At 40.5% G+C, this 18,917-nt stretch overlaps 1 protein-coding gene across 1 annotated transcript in view; it reads right to left on the reverse strand.

Annotated features, from left to right (window-relative positions):
* Positions 1 to 18,917, reverse strand: part of ADAMTSL1 (ADAMTS like 1) — a 301,999-nt gene that overhangs the window by 29,863 nt on the left and 253,219 nt on the right. Inside the window, exons 17-20 of the mRNA XM_030467596.1 lie at positions 13,284 to 13,494; positions 5,322 to 5,501; positions 4,135 to 4,288; positions 1,633 to 2,779 (exon numbers count right to left, since the gene is read on the reverse strand). Of these exons, the coding sequence (XP_030323456.1) occupies positions 1,633 to 2,779; positions 4,135 to 4,288; positions 5,322 to 5,501; positions 13,284 to 13,494 (1,692 nt within the window). The remainder of the gene's footprint in view (positions 1 to 1,632; positions 2,780 to 4,134; positions 4,289 to 5,321; positions 5,502 to 13,283; positions 13,495 to 18,917) is intronic.

The following is an 18,917-nucleotide window of genomic DNA, read 5'->3' on the forward strand; positions in this document are numbered from 1 at the left end:
GTCATTTCAAGTAGAGAAAGGAAAAAAAGTCCCTGAACAGTACAGTTCCAAGAGCATATAACCACTGGCAATGAAAATCTATATGTGAACTTTTGGAGGGGGGGTGTAAAAACATTTCCACAGGAGTATGGCCAAAAAAAGGATACATTTGCAAGCCCTGGTTAGTACTGCCTGCAATTTCTGCAAGGGATACATTCTTCCTCTTCATATCTGACACCCCCCTGGCCCCCCTTCTAAAAGTTACATCATTTTGTGTAAAACCTCATGTAGTTACTAGGCTTCACATGCAGAAAAGGGAGACAGGAACCAGGAAATTCAGTACATTAGAGAAAGCAACAATTTTGGAGTAATCCAATTGCAAAAGTGAGAAAGGTGCTAATAAACAAGTTGCATTACTAATTAGTTTATTAAGTAACTAACTATGTAGAAGGAGCAATTGTAACTAAATCAAGACTTTACTGGATGATCCACAGACACCATACTGATACTCATTTTTGCTTTGACTCCACTTTTTTCATTTTCCAGGCTGACCTTATTACTAAATTCAGATGTTTTAACTGAGGTCAGTATCATGTGAAGAAAGAGCTGCTAGTAGATCCCTAAACTGATTTGTTGTACTGTGCTCTTTAATATAGCTGCTTCTTACAGATGTACATGTCCTTACATACCGCTTGCCCACAGAACATGACCAAAACATAAAATCTGAAGTATACACATGAGAAAAATATGTTATCAACACAGCTAAGCACTGAAAAGAATCTCTTTTTGTGTGGTCTTCCACACAAATGAATTATGTGGAATGATAGATAGGCAGGTAAAGGCCGCCTGAAGGAAAAGCATCATTATTTCTGTGTTACATTGATAAATGAATTTTGTTACTGAGTTCTAAGGCGACACCAGGGGCCAGCACACTGGATTTTGAACAGATGGGGATTCACCAATTCACATCAGAAGAGCAATGCTTAAAGAACAGTGGTGTCGAGATGACAGCATAGCTGCAAATGCCATGAGGTATGGTTCCATAGTTTTCAGCCTCTTTCAGAACACAGACAGGGGATGGTGACAGTAATGTCCCACAATGCCTGTCCTGGGACAGTTAGACACATAGATACATATGTGCAAGGCAAAAAACTCACTCCCTCCATTTTCTGCCACCACAGACATGCCAGACAGATCTTACTGGAACACTGTGAGAAATGCAATTCACGCCTCCAACAGAGGATTATATTTACAGTAAGAATCAATATTTAATCTTCATACCTCAAAACCAATCTTCACAGCAGAAAACCCCCCCTGCAGATGGGAAAATACAGCAAATACAAATAAAATGCTCCAGATGTGCAATGTTCTGCTGACTTCATTAAACATCATCTACTTTAGTACTTTCCAAACTCTTGTTTTTACTTACTGGAACAGAAGTAAAGCCTCTGTTTGCTTCAGACTGACCCAGACTGACCCGGCATCAAGGCCCTGCTGAGGAGCTATAGTGCCCTATTTACCATTCCACATGTTAGCCCTTCTTTCTACTACGAAATAAGCCTACAGCAAAATATGGCTTTGTCCATGGGACTGACAAACAGTAAAACATAGGAACTATAAATTATTTTGTAAGAGTTAAATGTTATGCTTTACCTGTCATTGTATTTCACCTCTTCTCCATTCTTAGCCCAGCTGATGGTGGGCTTTGGGTTTCCGACTGCTTCGCAGTGAAGCAGCACACTCAAGGTGCCACTGGCTAGGACCACTGTCTGTCCCAGGTGGGTAACAACCTCTGAAGCAGAAAGCTGTTGTGCTGCTGAAATCTTTCGGAGGATGGCTGCCTTTTGATGAGGTCTGCGCAAGCCATTGATCAGGTCTACAGGTGTGGGAAGAAATGCTTCAGCAGACGACGTCCTCACGGAGCTGGTAAATCCAGAAACGTGTCTGTGGAGAGGGTATTCCAGAGAGGCTGAATCTGTTCTTCTCCTTGATGCTTTAAGAACAGATCCCTGATGCTCCAAGTGACTCTTGAAAACCCCACGAGCCAGCTGCACAACCAGCTGGTCAGTATAGCCATCTTTAAGTTCCTCAGGCTGTTGAGACAAGTTCCTTATGATATCATCCAAGCTCTTCTGCTCTGTGACCATAGTAAATGGCAGGTTATACTCCTGGCTCTGGCTCTGGTCCTCTTCTGAGGATGTGTTTCTCTCTGTGGAATCCTGGGCTTCCCAGGACTCCAGATTTTCCCCTGGCCAGCCCCTTTGCTGTAGCAACCTTGAGACAATTTCGTCATACCAGTTACTGTAGTCAGCAAGGTGCCCTCGCTTTTCAGCCTTGCTCCCATTGAAGAGAATTCCATTGATGTGTTTATCTTGTGTTCGCAAGGCTTCATTTAAGCTGGCCTTTCTTATGGCCTCTTCCTCCGTAATACCAGCTGGCTGCCCAGCAATGATCTTCTTGTTGCTTCCAATCAGTTTAATGACAAAATGCTCCTGGGCTGGCCCTGCTGTGCAGGTGTATGTCCCAGTGTCTGAAGGCTTTAAACGATGGATTTTCATGTACCCATAGGGTGCAATGGTGATGTGAGCTGAGCTGACAAGCCTCTTGTCATCCTTCTCCCAAGAGATCACTGATTTTCGGAACCTCCTTGTGGGACATCGGAGAATAATGGAGGTTTTGGGCAGCAAGTAGGCATACCCACCTACAATAAAGTGTAGCTTCTTCTGCTTTCTTATTTGGATGTAAACTTTCTTTACAGCCATAATATGAGGACTTTGCTTATGAGCCGGCCTGCTGTGCCCTGAAAGATTATTAATACTATTAGTATGTGATACCAGTAAAAAAACCAAACAGTTTACTTTGGTGCTGGCAGTGTTTTACCCATTAGGCAGTAATGGAAGAAACTGCACACCAGCTCCTGGACATTAAGTTGGAATAATCAAAATAGGAAGAATAGCAAGGCACACTTTAGGAATACATAAGTACTCCCACCCAGTGTACATGCAGAAACCAAAGAGCTAGGACTATAAGTTTTATATAGGGAAAATGCAAGTGGAAATGTAGTTCTTCTCAAAGTATTTAAATGAAGATTGTTTCTTGATAAATACAACAACAGCTGCATAGAAAAAACAACTGTTTACCATCCAAACCCTCAAAAGCAATATGATCTTGCAGCTCACAGTGGCAAGGAAGAGTGAAATTGCTCACACTGTTCAACACTACTCAGTTGAATAGTGTTGAATAGAACAAAATTGAATGGATTAGGCTTAAAAACATGGTAAATACTATTAAGGTGCACTAGTTCAGTGTGTTCTTCCGTTTTCCATATTTCTATGACCAGGAGCTTTGTTATGAAGTATTAAATAAAGAAGAATAGGTATGTTATTAATAAATATCATGCAACGCTTGCTCCCAGCATTGGTTCTGAACGTCAGATCTTCTTTTCTCCCTGGCACACCCAACATTTGGAAGTTGCAGAGTTCATAGTCAGCTTTAGGCTGAAGTTAGGCTCCCTTATGACCTTTCACATGTCCAGTTGGTTTACTGCAAGCAATAGAAGTACATACAAGGAAACTATTGCTCTTGTGAAGGGCATCAACAAATGCATGAAACAGCAACATAAAATACATCTCACTTGCATTAGAAATCAATTAATTAGAAATCTCAGGTCATAGAGGGTTCTGAGCGGCTTAATGAAATAATGTGCTTTTTAATGAAATTAAAAATACCCAAACCCTTAACAACCATTTTCTTTGCAGCTGTTCTTGCAGAAAGCTTTTTTTATAGCTGCCCTCAGGCTTCTTGCTGTGCTATATATCTGAGCCTGTACATTCTGCTGTGAAATTTTGATCTAGATTCAGTTCAGAATTTTGAGCCAGTTTACCCAGAAACAAGTAGATCCTTTTCAGCACATTGACTTAGACCCAGATCCAACAGTAAAATTTATAGCTTTCACCCACTGACTTCCCTTTCTGCTAAACAAAGCATACTTCATTTATGTCACAGACAGAAAAACTTGGCAGCAGCAGCCACTGTGTGAGACTGAGTAACACTAGTGCAGGAGAAGGTTATGGTGCAAATGACAGAATGGATTTCTTACTGATGGACATACAAGTCCCCTCTCCCCAGATGTTCCCAAGCATCTTTTCCACTTACTTGCACAGGTGTCTAATGCACAGGGCCTGATCAAGGATGAGAATGGCAAAGCTGGGCACAGAGAGGAATTGATGATGACAGACTCTCCAGTTCTCAGCATCTTTCTGCAAATAGCATTTCGACTCTGCGTGCCCTCTCCACAGCTCACTGAGCACTAGGTATGGAACAAGATATATTAGGAACAAAGCATATTAAAAGCCCTCCTTTACGTTGCATATCCATATTGTATAGTCATACTATGGTACAGATCATTTACAGGTTTCAAAATATCACAATAAAGGAGAACAACACCTGGCCATTTGGTTACAAACAATGCAGTCACAGAAGGGAGATGGAATATCAAGTTTTATGTCCTTTGAGGCTTTGAATATTCCCACACTCTCTTTAGAACTTTCTTTTTTCAGATGGCCTCCCTTGTTTTAATGGTATTGTGCTACAGAAGAAAGCATCTCTTTGCACTTTGGTTCTGTATGTCTGTGCCTGCTGGTTGGAAAAACTTCTGCTCATAGCCAAAAGCAGACATTAGTGAATTGAGTTTCACAGATGCATCCTGTTCTGCTAAAATCTGACCTAAACTCAAATTTTGAGCTTTACCATGGCAGACAGAAATAATAAATGGATGAGTGTTTCAGATACCAATGAGTTACCTCAGCCTGGCAGTTAACACACTAAAAGAATTTAAACCCTCTATTGCTAGACAAAGCAGTATCCTAGAATGAAAGAGGCTTGGCATCTGTAATAATATGCCTGCAGTGGACTGCAGGAATCCCTCCCTTCTCCTCTCTTCATCATAAGAAAAGGTTGAAGTGGCCTCAAGAGGAAAAGACTATTGACATCAGACAAGCTTTGAGAAGAAATAGCATTTAGTTCAAGGGAGTGAAAATTACTCTTCATTGGATGAACGTAAGTGTTGGCATGGATGGAGGCAGGGATTTACTATTTCAAGCACTTCTTGTTTTCTCATCAGAAGGGAGGTCTTAATGATTCGACTGAATGGCTAAACCACATCTGTAGAGATAAACTCCAAAAAGGATCACTGAGGTAGCAATTATATTCTCAACTTTGATGATAAGGACAGATTGCAGGACAAAAAAATGGGTGTAACATGCTTTGTGCAACCCACTCTCAGTGACTGAGGAACTTCATTGCCAAGAACAGCACTATACTCATGCATAGACATAACATACCTGTGTCCAGTCTGAGAGAAGCCACTCATTGGGACAATCCTCATTTTTGCAGTCTTGTTGGGTAAATGGCCTTGGTGTGGCACAGAAGGCTTCTGGCAGCTCTAACAAGCTTCCATCTGCCAGGTGCTGCTTACAAAATGTATCTCGCTTCTGGACACCACCACCACATGTCTGTGAGCACTGTGGGAGATGAAAGACAGGGACTTTACATTACATTTGCACTATGGTAACTTGTAGCAATAGTAACTTGTGAATTTGGGTAGAAATTAGCACTCAATTCTGGCCAAATAGAAAATATTTTTCTAAATATTCAGAGGTGTTACAGCAGACTTCTTTTAAAAATGTCAAAAATAATTTGAAAACTGGAAGCAGTTTATTTTGCTGGTATTTAATAAAATTGCTTTGGTATTTCTGAAATGTGGCATTCTGGCATTTGAAATAATCACATGTAAATAATGGGTCAGGATTGCAGTATGGAGATGGAAAAGTTGCTTTTTCCTGTAACCACCAGCTGGAAAATGAGACACTTCCATATGATGTGGCAGTTCCACATCCTAATGTCTCTGCCTGAGCTCTGACAGTGCTGAGAGTGTGTGGAAATTTCCACCAGCAGCAGATGCATCACTCAAGACCTTCATTCAGTATTAGATTATAGACATTAAGTAAGAATAGCTATGAACTAAACAGTATAAATATCAAACTAAGTATTTGAATTTAGCTTGTTAAAAAAGGTTTGTATTGGGAAAAAAAAATGAGACTGTGATAAATAAAATTTTACCCAATTAATCACTTTGTCTTTTCTTCCTCTTGTAATTTTCTTGTTGCTCTGCATGAGACCAGAATACCTGTTCTTGAAGACTCAGCATTATGGCTTTTCACTGATTTTTCATTCAAGTGAAAGCTGCTTATCAGCTGCAATCTGCTGTGAGTCTCAGTAATTGGTTTATAAGGTTAATATAATAAATCATCAACTATCCATGAAGCCCTTTTATATTTATGGCTCTCATGACATCAGTGTGTCCTCTTTCCAAAAAGGTAAGGAAGAAAGTTTGAGTCAAAGTACACTGGAATGATTAATATTAGACAAAACACCTTCCCCCTCATTTAATGTAAATATCCATCTCTCTATCCCTTTTCTACCCAAGCAGGGCAGGAAGTTTTAAGCAAGCAGACAGTAACTTTCCTGAATCCTTCTTTTTTAAACTTGGGTACACATCCTTTTTTCCTGAGGCTCCCAGTTCCTCTGCTCTGTTCAGACAGGTCAACTCCTTTTCTCCCTTCTCCTAGCAAGGAAGAAGGGGGAGCTTGCACTACGCTGGCATGAACAGGAGCTCCCTATAGCTTGCAACATGGGAATTATGGTGAGAAGCAGAAAACTGTATGAAGAAGTGTTAAAACTTATACCCAAGCAGCTAAAAGGGTTATAGAAAACTTGCAGTGGTGAAACGACCTTCTCTCTTAGCTAGAGAACTGGATAAACTTTAATGCCAAGCCATTATATTTAGGGTATACATTATACTTGAAAGGCAGAGGGGAAGTGTAGAAAGACGTACTTAAATTCAGTCTGGTTTGCTTTCTAATAAGTAAAAATAACTTTTGTCCTACTTACTTAGAATGCTGCAAAGCTCAAAGGCTTAAAAAAAAAATTAAAACAATACTTTATAGTTTTCAGCAAAAGAAAACATTTATCAACCTTTCATTTGAGGACAATTCATTTATGAGGAGACTGTAAGTCAAGAAAAATGTGATTAAGAGTAGAATTTCAAGATTGCCTAAGGACTGTCATAATATACAAGAACCAAAATATGTTAGGCACTTTATGAATACAACAAAAGCATACTCTTTCTGTCAGTCAATCAAGTTCTAGGAAGAATCCCTGTCCTTCCATCACTACCAGATAAAAGATTAAGACAAAACAGATCTTTTCTTGCTTCTTGCTCTTCAGTCATTAATCTAGTTTTTCCTGTGAAGAATAACTTGCTACTCAACACCAAACTCTGCTGATAAGTGCCAGAAAGAGTCAAATATAGTAATGAGATTCCTCATGAGCCACAGAAACACTCTTTTGGGACAGTCTTGGATTACTGCACTGGAGCTGTGTCTCTACCTGTATTTCATATCTGGGGCCTTCACTACCCCAGGGTATTTGCTGTTTTTTTTCTAGTGGAAGCTTCCAGTCCTTGCATGTTTCCAAGAAGGAGGTTAATCAATGTCAGCAGCATCTGCTTCTATTTACAGGTAATATGAAACAGTAGTTTTTTGAGGATCCTAATTCAAACATATCCCTTGCTGTCTCTCTCTGGTGTTTAGAGACATGTCACAGCACCGCTACAACAGAGAAAGCTGCTTGTATCACAGGCTGGTTTCATCTCACCACTGAAGTAGGTAAAGCATGGCCATTTGAAGCATGGCTCCTGGTATTCCTGTTCCACAAAGCTTCTGAGCAGAGCCAAATGCACTATTCTATCACACTCCTTTACCAGGTATCTGGGACTTTGCCAGCTTCCAGAGACATCTCACACTGTGCTGCACGGTTATGCCTAGTTCAACAATTAGCTTAAACAAGCATATCACATAGTTGACACCGAAGAAGACAACCTATACACCCAATTCTGCCAGCCAGTAATTTCTGGTTCTGTGCTGCCTTTTCCCATATTCTGGCATAAGCATTTTCATGGCTGCACAGTGAACCAAAGCAGAAAATTAATGTAGGTTGAAACTAATTATATTTCTGGTTAGTTTTAACCAGTCCCATTGCAAGACTGCACAGAACTTCTGCAGGTAGAAAGGAAGAAGTACTATAAAGGCAAAAAAAGAGATCTCTGCAGCATCTATTTTCTGCTTTGGCAGAACTGCTGACATATGTAATCCTAAACTGCTGGTGAAACTGAGGCAAATTTACCATTTTGCTATCTATTCTGATCATACAACAATCTGTAAAGGATAATTAACACCAAATAATAGATAAAACCAAATAATTAATGGACCCTGGTGTAAGCATAGAGGGAGAACAGACCATCTCTCTGCCTCATCACATTCCTATGAGCATCTACACACATGCATTCAATGCACAGAATTCAGGCAAAACCGCCATTTCCATTGTCTGGGATGCAGGGAAGTGGCTTTTTTGGTTGGTTGGTTGGTTGGTTTTGTTCTTGTTTTTTCCCCCAGTCTAAGGGAAAAAAGGCAGCTATTAATGAAAAATATAGAGCTAGGCAACTTTCTCTAAGAGTCATCATTGTTACCAGTTTGGGGAAGTATCTCAGTGTTTGAAAGGATGTCATTTTACCATCATCCCTGCTTACAGCTGAGGAAGGTGTTGTCCTACCCCTCAGCTCTCCAAGGTGGCTTAATTTCACACTGCCATCTGTTCAAGGTGGTGGGACAACAGCAGGACAACTTTTGTCCTTAATCTCAATAATGAATCCTCTGCTACAGCTACATAGTAAGATAAAGTACTTGTGAATGGAGTAAACATTTCTCTCTCAGCAGATTTTTTTCCAGTTGCTTTCCAAGACATGAAACTTGAAGATTTAGAAAGGAATTTTTACAATACAGAAAAAATATAGCTTTGAAAATATTAGCAATTTTCCCATACTGACTCTGTTGTCAGTAATTGTTCTAATTATCTTTGGATCAAGGATAGCATCAAGCAGCTAAAAAAGAACACTAGGACTGAGTCTAGGATGCTTATTTAGTAACAAAACAAAGAAGGGTAAAGATTTACTAATGGATATCTCCCATTTGAGGTCTGCAAAGTAGATATTTATAAAGCCTTTTAAAAATGAAAGCTCATATATTCTTTCCTGCAGAAGCACACTACCGAAGAGAAGATAAATATCCTAATGGATTTAGTTGAGAAACAGAACTACTTAAAAATAAACAGACTTGACTCTGTAAAGAGATATTTTAAAAATCTTTTGGAATGTTACAACACTGATAATTATTGTGTGTTTATCTGCCAGGAACATTGGTGCTTCTGACAGCATTTAATTCAGAAAACCCTTCCTTAAGAAGCATAAAAGGCCCTAGAAAAAAACAAACATTGCTCTTTGCAGTTTAAGTCTCTTGTTTCTTTGTTAGCTGAAAGCTATTGTGAGACAGTGCAAGAAAAGAACAATGAACTCCAGGGATGAGCCCAATGAAATGGCTTCAAACCAGGCTATATGGAGAACAGATGTTACCCTCTAGTGTTGGTGAAGCTTTAAAGGACCTTCCTGAGGGTGAAGAAGGAACCTTCCCACAGGGCCTTCTGTCTCCCCATATGTGAGGAACCCTTTCAGGCACCTGGGAGGTGTTGTAGGTTCCTTAATGCAAGGAATCTTTCCTGCAAAATTTCTTCTGCTGGATGCCTCCAAGCAGCTCTGCTGCATGGCTGGAGCTCACATTCAGGAAAGTCTATGTCACTAACATCCTATTCATATGGTCTTTTATCTCACAAATCCCTGGAGCCACCAGCTGTAATAGTCCCTAAGTGCAGCACAGTGGCCTATTAGTGTGGGTTTTGACATGCAGGTCATCCATGGAAAATCTGCATGAGATTGAACTGTGACAGCTGGCTTTCATACAGGATGGAAATATCTGTACAGAGTTTGGTGGTGCAAAGAAGGCAGGCAGATGTCTTTAAAAAATGAGATGATCAAATGCATTTTGACAGATAAGATTTGGTTTTCTTGAGCTATAATCATGTAAAGGGATGCAGAATGACAGTGGGTAGAGTGCATTTTTGGTGCTGTTTCCTCCTGGTGAAAGATGAACACACAAAATACTCAGTTCCCGTGTACTGAGGAGCTAAACACACAGCTGGATGGTCTGCAAAGCCCACGGAAGAGCAGAGAAGCTACAACATGGCCTTTGTTAAACTGCAGCAATGCCCTGCAGCACAGGTTCTCTCTATACTCCCAGCCCAGAGAAGACAGCAGCTGACACAAAAGGTGTGAATGGAGCAGTTTGGTTTGATTCCTGATTAATATGCTTTTTAAAGCTTTTATATTTAAGTGATCTCACTGCACCGTAAGATCTGCTACAATTTTCAAAAATACAGAATATGTGAGAGCCCCCAAGCAGGTAAAATAATGGCTAAAACACTACCTTAGGCAGAAATATGTAAGTTTACATTGCTGAGGAAGTTCTTCAGACCTTGGAAAAAACTGGTTTGGAAATTGTTCTAGTGGAAACTCTTCAGTACCATTCTAAGGTGGCCTATAGCTAATAGTCACTGGTAGCAGAAAGTAAATTTTACAGCATGCTGTAATATATGTTTCTTCCGACTGTTCAAATAAACTTACTGAAAATTGCTTTCTGTAAGGACCGTGGCCAGTTATATGATTTAAGGAACATGGACACTCCTAGCATACCTTACTTTGAAATTTTTAATTTTATTACAATATGTGTTAGTAGAATATTATTTGCTATTTGCAAATATAGTGTTTATGTATGATTATATCCTAGGAAGCTTAAAAAATGCAACTAAGCAAATAAATGTGTATGAATACCAGTAGACAATTTAAAGGATGAAATCACAGAACTACAGAAATCACAGAATTATCAGAGTTGAAAGGGGCCTTGAAAGATCATCTAGTCCAACTCTCCCACTGAAGCAGGATCACCTAGAGCATGTTACACAGGACTGATTTTTAATACCTCTCTAGAAGAAGACTCCACAGCCTCCCTGGGCAGCCTGTTTCAGTGTCTTGTCACCCTCATAGTAAAGAAGATTTTTCTGATGTTTAAATGGAACTTCCTATGTTCCAGCTCATGCTCATTGCCCCTCGTCCTGTCACTGGGAACTACTGAGAACATTCTGGCTCCATCATCCTTCCACTCACCCTTTAGATACTTGTAAACATTAACAAGGTTTAATGAGGTCCCCTCAGCCTTCTCTTTTCCAGGCTAACCACTCCCAGCTCCTTCAGCCTTTCCTCATAAGAGAGATGCTCCAATCCCCCAGTCAGCTTTGTTGCCCTTCACTGTACTCCCTCCAGTAGTTCCCTGTCTCTCTTGAACTGGGAAACCCAGAACTGGATGCAGTATTCCAGCTGTGGTCTCACCAGGGCAGAGCAGAGGGGGAGAATGACCTCCCTCAACCTACTGACCACACTCCTCTTTATGCAGCCCAGGATTCCCTTTGCCTTCCTGGCAGCCAGGGCACACTGCTGGCTCAGGGATAATTTACTATCTATCAGGACTTCCATATCCTTCTCTTCTGAACTGCTTTCCAGCAGATCCACGCCTAACCTATATTGGTGCCTGGGGCTCTTCCTCCCCAGGTGCAGGACCCTACACTTGCCCTTATTGAACCTTATCTTCTCTGCCCAGCTCTCCAGACTGTCCAGGTCACACTGGATGGCAGCACAGCCCTCCGGAGTGTCAGCCACCCCTCCCAGCTTTGCATCATCAGCAAACTTGCTGAGGATACACTCTCCCCTCATCCACATCACACTGAGCACAATATGGAATCGGCTGCCCAGTGAAGTAGTGGATTCTCCATCCCTGGAGATATTTAAAAAGAGACTGGATGTGGCACTCAGTGCCATGGTCTAGCAACCGCAATGGTGGTTCAAGGGTTGGACTCGATGATCTCTGAGGTCCCTTCCAACCCAGCCAATTCTGTGATTCTATATGGAGTATCACTGAATTGTTTTAAATAGGACTAATGCCATAAGCTAGCTTTCTAGTTTTGATAGAAGACCAGACTGACTTTTATTTTTGTTACTGGGATGGGCGTCCAAATCCAGAGCTCTCTTACAAAGTACAGCTTCACAGACACATCAGCCTCATTAGGTGAGTATGTAAACATGTCCCTGGTTGTTTGTACAGAGCAGAGAAGATTTTATAGATTGAGACTGGGTAGTCATATGTAAGCACTGTACCAAGGGCTCATAGTTTCTTTACAGCATGGAATGAATCCTTGCACCTAATTTAGACATACATTTTGCTTGCACCTCCACTGCGTAAAATTTTTTTCCATTACCGTTGACAATAGCACAGGATCCTTTCTTCCTGTGCAGTACGATGTCCAGCAGAATCATGATTAAGTTTTTTGAATGGCACCAGATGACAGTGAATAAACTAATTTCAGGTTGCTTTCTGAAGAGGTAAAGCCTTGTACAGATCAATTACGTAGAGAGCAACTTTCAGTGTTAGTGCAAGAAGGCATCCATCTACCAAAGGTAAGTGCCTAACACTCACCTGTGACTCTGAAGGATGGGAAGTGTTTATTTGTCCTAAAATAAATTATTACTTGCTAATATACCAAACATACAACATGTTTCAGAAATTACTGAATCACAGAATGTTAGGAATTGGAAGGGACCTCAACAGATCATCGAGTCTCATCTCCTTGCCAGGGCAGGATCACCTAAAGCAGGTCACACAGGAACACGTCCAGGCAGGATTTGAATGTCTCCAGAGAATGACACTCCACAACCTCACTGGGAAGCCTGTTCCAATGTTCTGTCACTCATAGTAAAAAAGCTTTTTCTTGTATTTAAGTGGAACCTCCAATGCTCAGGCTTGCATCCATTGCCCCTTATCCTGTCATTAGACATCACTCAGAAAAGCCTGGCTTCATCCTCCTGACACTCCCCCTTTAAATAGTTATAAATATTAATAAGGCCACCCCTTGGTCTTCTCATAGCTTGGTATTATTCCTAGAGACTTTGGCATTGCTAAGCCAAATATACTCACTGCAGCTGACCATTGTAGTCCAGGTATTTTTGTCTATAGCTGTTGTAAGTTTCTCATAACTTTTCATTAGAAGTAGCTATAGTCATTATTTACCTCTGAAAATGATGATGAATTTTTTTGAAAGAGCAAAAAGACAGTATTTTTCACTTTTGTAATGTCTCATCAAAACTAATAATGAATCCTCTTCATGGTCTAAAGCAAAATTCTGCATTGTTAATGCATGCAATGACTACTTTTAGCAGTCATCAAATAAGATTACACATACATTCTTACCTCTTGCCATTCTGTAGGATACCAGGAAGGTGGGCAGTCAAAGCGATTACAGGCTTGCACAAAGGGTGGTTTAGGTTTATTGCACAATTCATCTGCCAAAATCACAGTCTCATTGGTCTCTCTTGACAGTAGATGAGAACAGAAGACATCACGTGTTTGTAATCCAACTCCACAAGTAAGACTGCAGGTGCTCCAGTTCCCAATCTCCCATCTGTGAAGGGGTCAGAAGACAAAATGTTAAGCACAGAATAAAGTTGTTTAGTTTTTCTCTTCCTATAATGACAGATGGGGTGAAGAAGCAGTAAATGAAAGGGAATTCTCATTCTCTGATCACTGTCACCCCTCTTGTAGCTGGAGAATGAGGCTGAGAAGAATATTTATTGTCCCTCTGCATTTTTAACTTTTGTCAAAAGATCTAGGACTTCAAGTGTTTGGGACTCCTGAAATGTCTCAGAAAAAGTTTTAAGCCAAAAATCTAAATTTCTAGTGTTCATCACATTAAAACCACATTTCTGCTGTACTAAACACAACGCTTATTCTGTCTGTCATACACAGAAAATTACTTAAAATATTAGGTGTTCCAGTCTTGTAGAAGAGTGCACTTCAGAGATATGGAGATGTACACAAAAAAGAGTATTATATTCATAATGAGAATATAAGAATATAGTCTTGTCATCAACTTTGCACAACACACTGCACTGACCTGAACATACTCCCATATCCAGAATTAAAAAATGAAAGCCAGATACTGCCACTTTTTCTAATCCTGAAGAACAGCTTCCTTTCCTGGGTGATGTTACTGAAACTGATTGCTGAGGAATTAAATTAAACATTCAGGACAACAAAGACTCAGAGAGAGAACATGCCCTTGAAGAAAGCAAAGCCTTTTCTAAAGAGGCTGATTATGAAGAAAGGCACCCTCGGGCTCCAAGAAGGATGTAGTCAGACAATGAAGGAAAATTATGAAACATGGCAGCAGCATGAAGCAGAATTTGTGGAAGCAGAGGAAAAACACTGACAGTCTGATAGCAGCAGCCAGTGTAAACTTTTCAACATGTTTAAAACTCATTATATTAGTAAACATATTATGGAAATAAGCATTCAAGGTTGTGCCATCCTACACTCAAAGAACAATTCTAATTTCTCGGTTTATTTTGAGAAGTTGTTTTGATCATTTGTTCATTCCCTCTTAGTAACACACAAGAAATTGGAACAGCTAGTAGGTTAAGAAATATTTTTCCTAGATGGTAATGCAGATGGATCAGAGTGCCACATTTTCCCCTTCTATGCTTCATCTGCTGATGAAATTCTGTGATTTTGTAACAGGACAGAATATGTCCTGAGAATCACTTTAAAGAACCAGCGACACTGTAGTTTGCTTTTAGACAATAGCCCTGACTGCTAGAAGCAATGACAGAAAAATGTTTAACTCTTTCTAGCAATTAATACATCTTGCATACTGAGCTGGAAGTTGCCATGGTCACTTTACAGGTCATAATGAACTGAAGGCCACTAAAGCCTGATAAGTATAATTAGAACTTTTTAGCAGCAGAATAGGAATGACATCTGGCAGCCAGTTAAGCAATTCTGTAGTATGTTCTCCATATGAATGATCCTGGGGGAGAGGTCTTCCCAGATTTTCCCATAAAATTGTCGGTCAGAATTAATGTGGATATCAGCTACCCTTCAGTTTTGGCACAATCTAAAATAAGATATTTGAGTAGCTGCTGAAAAGAAGGCATTTTCTTCCTGCAGAATCTATTTTGATATACGGTCAGTTGCCAGGGCTCCTTTTATTCAAGTGGTGGCAATAGCTGTTGCCTCCAGCAACTCATTATTTGTTATGGGTATAAGTGCACAATGCTTCTGCTGGCAGTTAACATCCCATGGAATTTTTATGGGTAAGGACAAAGGGGAAGGCCAATGAGGCAGATATCCCAGTGGGAGTCTGCTACAGACCACCTGACCCTGATAAAAACACTCATATGACATTTTTTCAGCAATTTGGAGGTGTCTTACTCTTACTAGCCTCCATTCTTGTGGGGGACTTCAACTTAGCAGATGTCTGCTGGAAGTGCAACACAGCAGAAAGGGGGCAGTGCAGGAGGTTTCTGGAATGTATGGATGACATCTTCATGTTACAGCTGGCAAGTGAGCCTACCAGGTGTAGTGCCCTGCTAGACCCACTGTTTATGAACAGGGAAGGGCTGTTGGAAGATGTGGCTGAAGGCCGTCTTGTGCACAGTGACCACTATGTGACAGAATTTTCAATGCATGGTGAAGTTAGGAGGGTCATTAGCAAAACCTCTACCTCGGACTTCTGGCAGGCTGACTTTGGTCTGCTCAGGACACTGTTTCAGAGTATCCTTTGGAAAGAAGCCCTCAAAAACAAAGGGCACAGGGAGCCAGGAAGGCTTACTTTAAGAATGAAATTATGAAGGCGCAGGAGCAGACTGTCTCTATGTGCTGAAAAATGAGCCAGGCAGGGAAGAAGACTAGCCTGGTTGAGTAAAGAGATTCTGCATGAATTCAGAAATAAAAAAAGTGTGTAGCAACTCTGTTAGAACGTCTAAACAGTTCTATACATTTGAATTTAAGTAGAAATGAACTTTCTGTCTTTCATGAGACCGAACAAAAAGTGTCATTGTCGTATCATGACCAGGCAGTTCTGGTGACAAACTGAAGATTCAGGTGAATAGAACCTTCCCCCTGGCTCTTCACTGAACTCCAGAGACGGCTGAGATCAGAGATTCTGGGACTCACAGGGCTAGCCTGTGAGTGTGTGAATGTACCCTTTGAGCCAGTGGGAAGACTCAAGTGCTGGGCTAGGTCATATTCTTCTCCTGTGTCTCAACGTCACATTTGAAAAACTATAAGAATACTTTTTCATTTGGACTTCTTCCATGTTGTGTCCCTACAGCAGAGATGATCTCTTACTGTATCTTTACCTACTGCCTAGCAAAATGGGACTCTCAGCTTGAAAGGAGCCTCAAGGCATTAGCATGTTACAAATAACAACAGGGGCAGTGATGCACTTTCAATTTTGAAATGTCCCTCTCATTGCTACAAGAGATACACGATCATACTGCTAGCTAGGTAGACCAGAAAACTGCACCAGCTCATAAACAGCTACTCATGATAGAAGAAGCCACGAAAATAAGAGTTGTTACCCAGTAGAGCTATGAGCCCTCAGAACAAAGGACTTTCACGGTCTCCTGGTCAGCCTGGAAAAAGTAAATGTTGTAGGCAGAAATTGAAAAATATATGGTCTTGAGCCAACATGCTACGGATCCAACAGCTTTGGATCAGTCCCCATATGCACAGTATATATGGCAAAAAACAAAGCATTCTAGGCTGCTAGGTGCTATAAGTAAATAATATTTTCTAGAGATATATGATTGCACTCTGACAGATCACCTTCAAGCACTGCCAAAAAAATTGAACACTGCACAGGAAAAGTAAACACCCTCCTACAGAAATACCTCCCAAACTAATTCTAAAAAAGTCAAGTTGTTCTCATTTTTGTGTGGCTAAACCATATGAAAGTGATACAAGTACTTTTCCTCTTTCTAAAGTAAACATACATCAGAGTGGAGAGAGGTTTGCCTGGGAGCATCTTACATTGAGTCTGACTCTTGCATAAAGACATTCCTCAGTGCAGAAAGGAAGGATGTGTACATGTGCATGCAACAGACTGAGTGGATCACATACTAGGTAAATACTTTGCTGGCTTTCTCTTGTCCTCTGTCAACCTCTGCATCTTTCATTGGATGCTGCAGACTGAGAAGTCTAGTCAGAGCCCATACAGCTCCTTTCTTATTTTTCTGCTATGTGTGTGGAACTGTGTTTGTGGCATATCTTCCTGTTTCATAGGTGTGAACAGCTATCTTTGAGCTCCCTTACCAGAGTTATCTTGGTTTGGGTCAGTGTCATGTCTTAAGTAGCATCCAGAGTGTGATCCCAAACTCTGGACACTGGAGACAGCTACTGCCAATTCTATTTGGGTAGCATACTTTGCTGTAGTGAAGCTACAAGACTGAGATGACAGTTCCTGACTGTATAGTCAAACTAGACTCAAAGCAAGGGGCACAAAAGGTGAGAATTTAACTACAATACATGTTTTATTTATCTGTTAAGTAAGTCACAGTAAAATCAGACTGCTTCTTTGAAATGAAATGTGAGAGCGAAAACCTCCACATGGCTGCCTAAGCACGGATCTGAGTCTCTAGGAATTGATCTGCCTACTGGTATGGTTCAGCTCATGCTAAAGAGAACATTACAAATATCTGCACAGTATATACACACCTCAGAGGAAAAATGAAATTTAATTACATTTCAAGAAAGTTAACATTTGATTAAGAAATGCAAATGAAAAGGCAAAGTAATTATAATTAGCAGCATCAGCAAGAGAAAAATAGCAAAACAATACTTAGTTGCTGTTCAGTGCCAGACTGACAAAGTCTGTTGTTCAGTATCACCAACATGACAAGGGAGTTAAGCAGGCAGGGAAGGTTCCAGGGGATTATTTGGCACAAGGGGGAGTGAGGTGCTTTTCTTCATAAAAGCATCTTTATGGCAAGTGAAGGGAATCCATTAAAGATATTCCTATGCAGCCAACACATGCAAGCAGTTCAAAGGCTCAATGAGAGTGCTCTGGGACCTGACAGAAGTGGCCTGCAGTCACTCTGTAGACTCAGTGGTATCAATGAATATTGCAGCTCATTATGGCTGAACAGGGCAGGGAGCCAATATTTATATAACAGAGCCAAATAAAGGAAAATAGAGGAGTAACTCAAAAGTCAGAGAAGAACAGAGGGTAAATGGAGTATGCAACAGCTCTACAAAAGGCAATTTTGGTTGCTGAAGTAACCTTCTGACATGCTTTAAGGAATATATATATATATATATAGATTTCCTTAGAATAAAAAAGTCTTGCTGCCCTTTGGGTTGAAGGTAGCCATTAGAGTAGGTCAGAAAAGAGGGTCAGTGTTTTTCTGCCAAGACTTTGAGCAGTGGGAAGCTCTCAAGGTCCTTCAGGGGACTCCTGAAGGTGCAGAATGCATGAACCACAACTTCAAGTAAGTGAACTTTTTTGGCAGAGAACTGGTTTGAGATACTAGCAGACATACTGACTTCAGGGAATTACCTCACTAGGGACTTTCACTCTGTATAATACCAGCAGCATTGAGATAAGTGATAGCAATTTGATACAGCTACACAGATCAGATTAAGCTTGACAGACAAGTACTAGTTTTTATCTCAAATTCAGATTTGGGCTCATTCTTAGAGTAGCCACTTATTACAAGTGGGTTATTCAGTAGTTTATATATGAGATACAATGATAGTTGCTAGCCCCCTTTCAAAAATGAACAAAGGAAACTGTTGAGGAATAGAGTAAATTAATGTAAAGGTGGAAAGCTAGTTAAGAAGTAACGTACAGGAGTCAGAGGAAAAGGACAGAAAATGTACAAGTGGCATTTGAAGTGGCAGATGGCAGAAAGTGAATGAGAAGTGCCAGGAGGAACACACAGTTTGGGAACTACAGTAGAGAAAGATAAGGCCCCTTGCCCTAAACCTACACCGATGTAATGCCAAAACACAAGAACAACTAATTATGAAATAAATTTTGCACAT

This window comes from Calypte anna, chromosome Z, assembly GCF_003957555.1.
Source record: "Calypte anna isolate BGI_N300 chromosome Z, bCalAnn1_v1.p, whole genome shotgun sequence".
In the NCBI taxonomy this organism is placed as follows: Eukaryota; Metazoa; Chordata; class Aves; order Apodiformes; family Trochilidae; genus Calypte; species Calypte anna.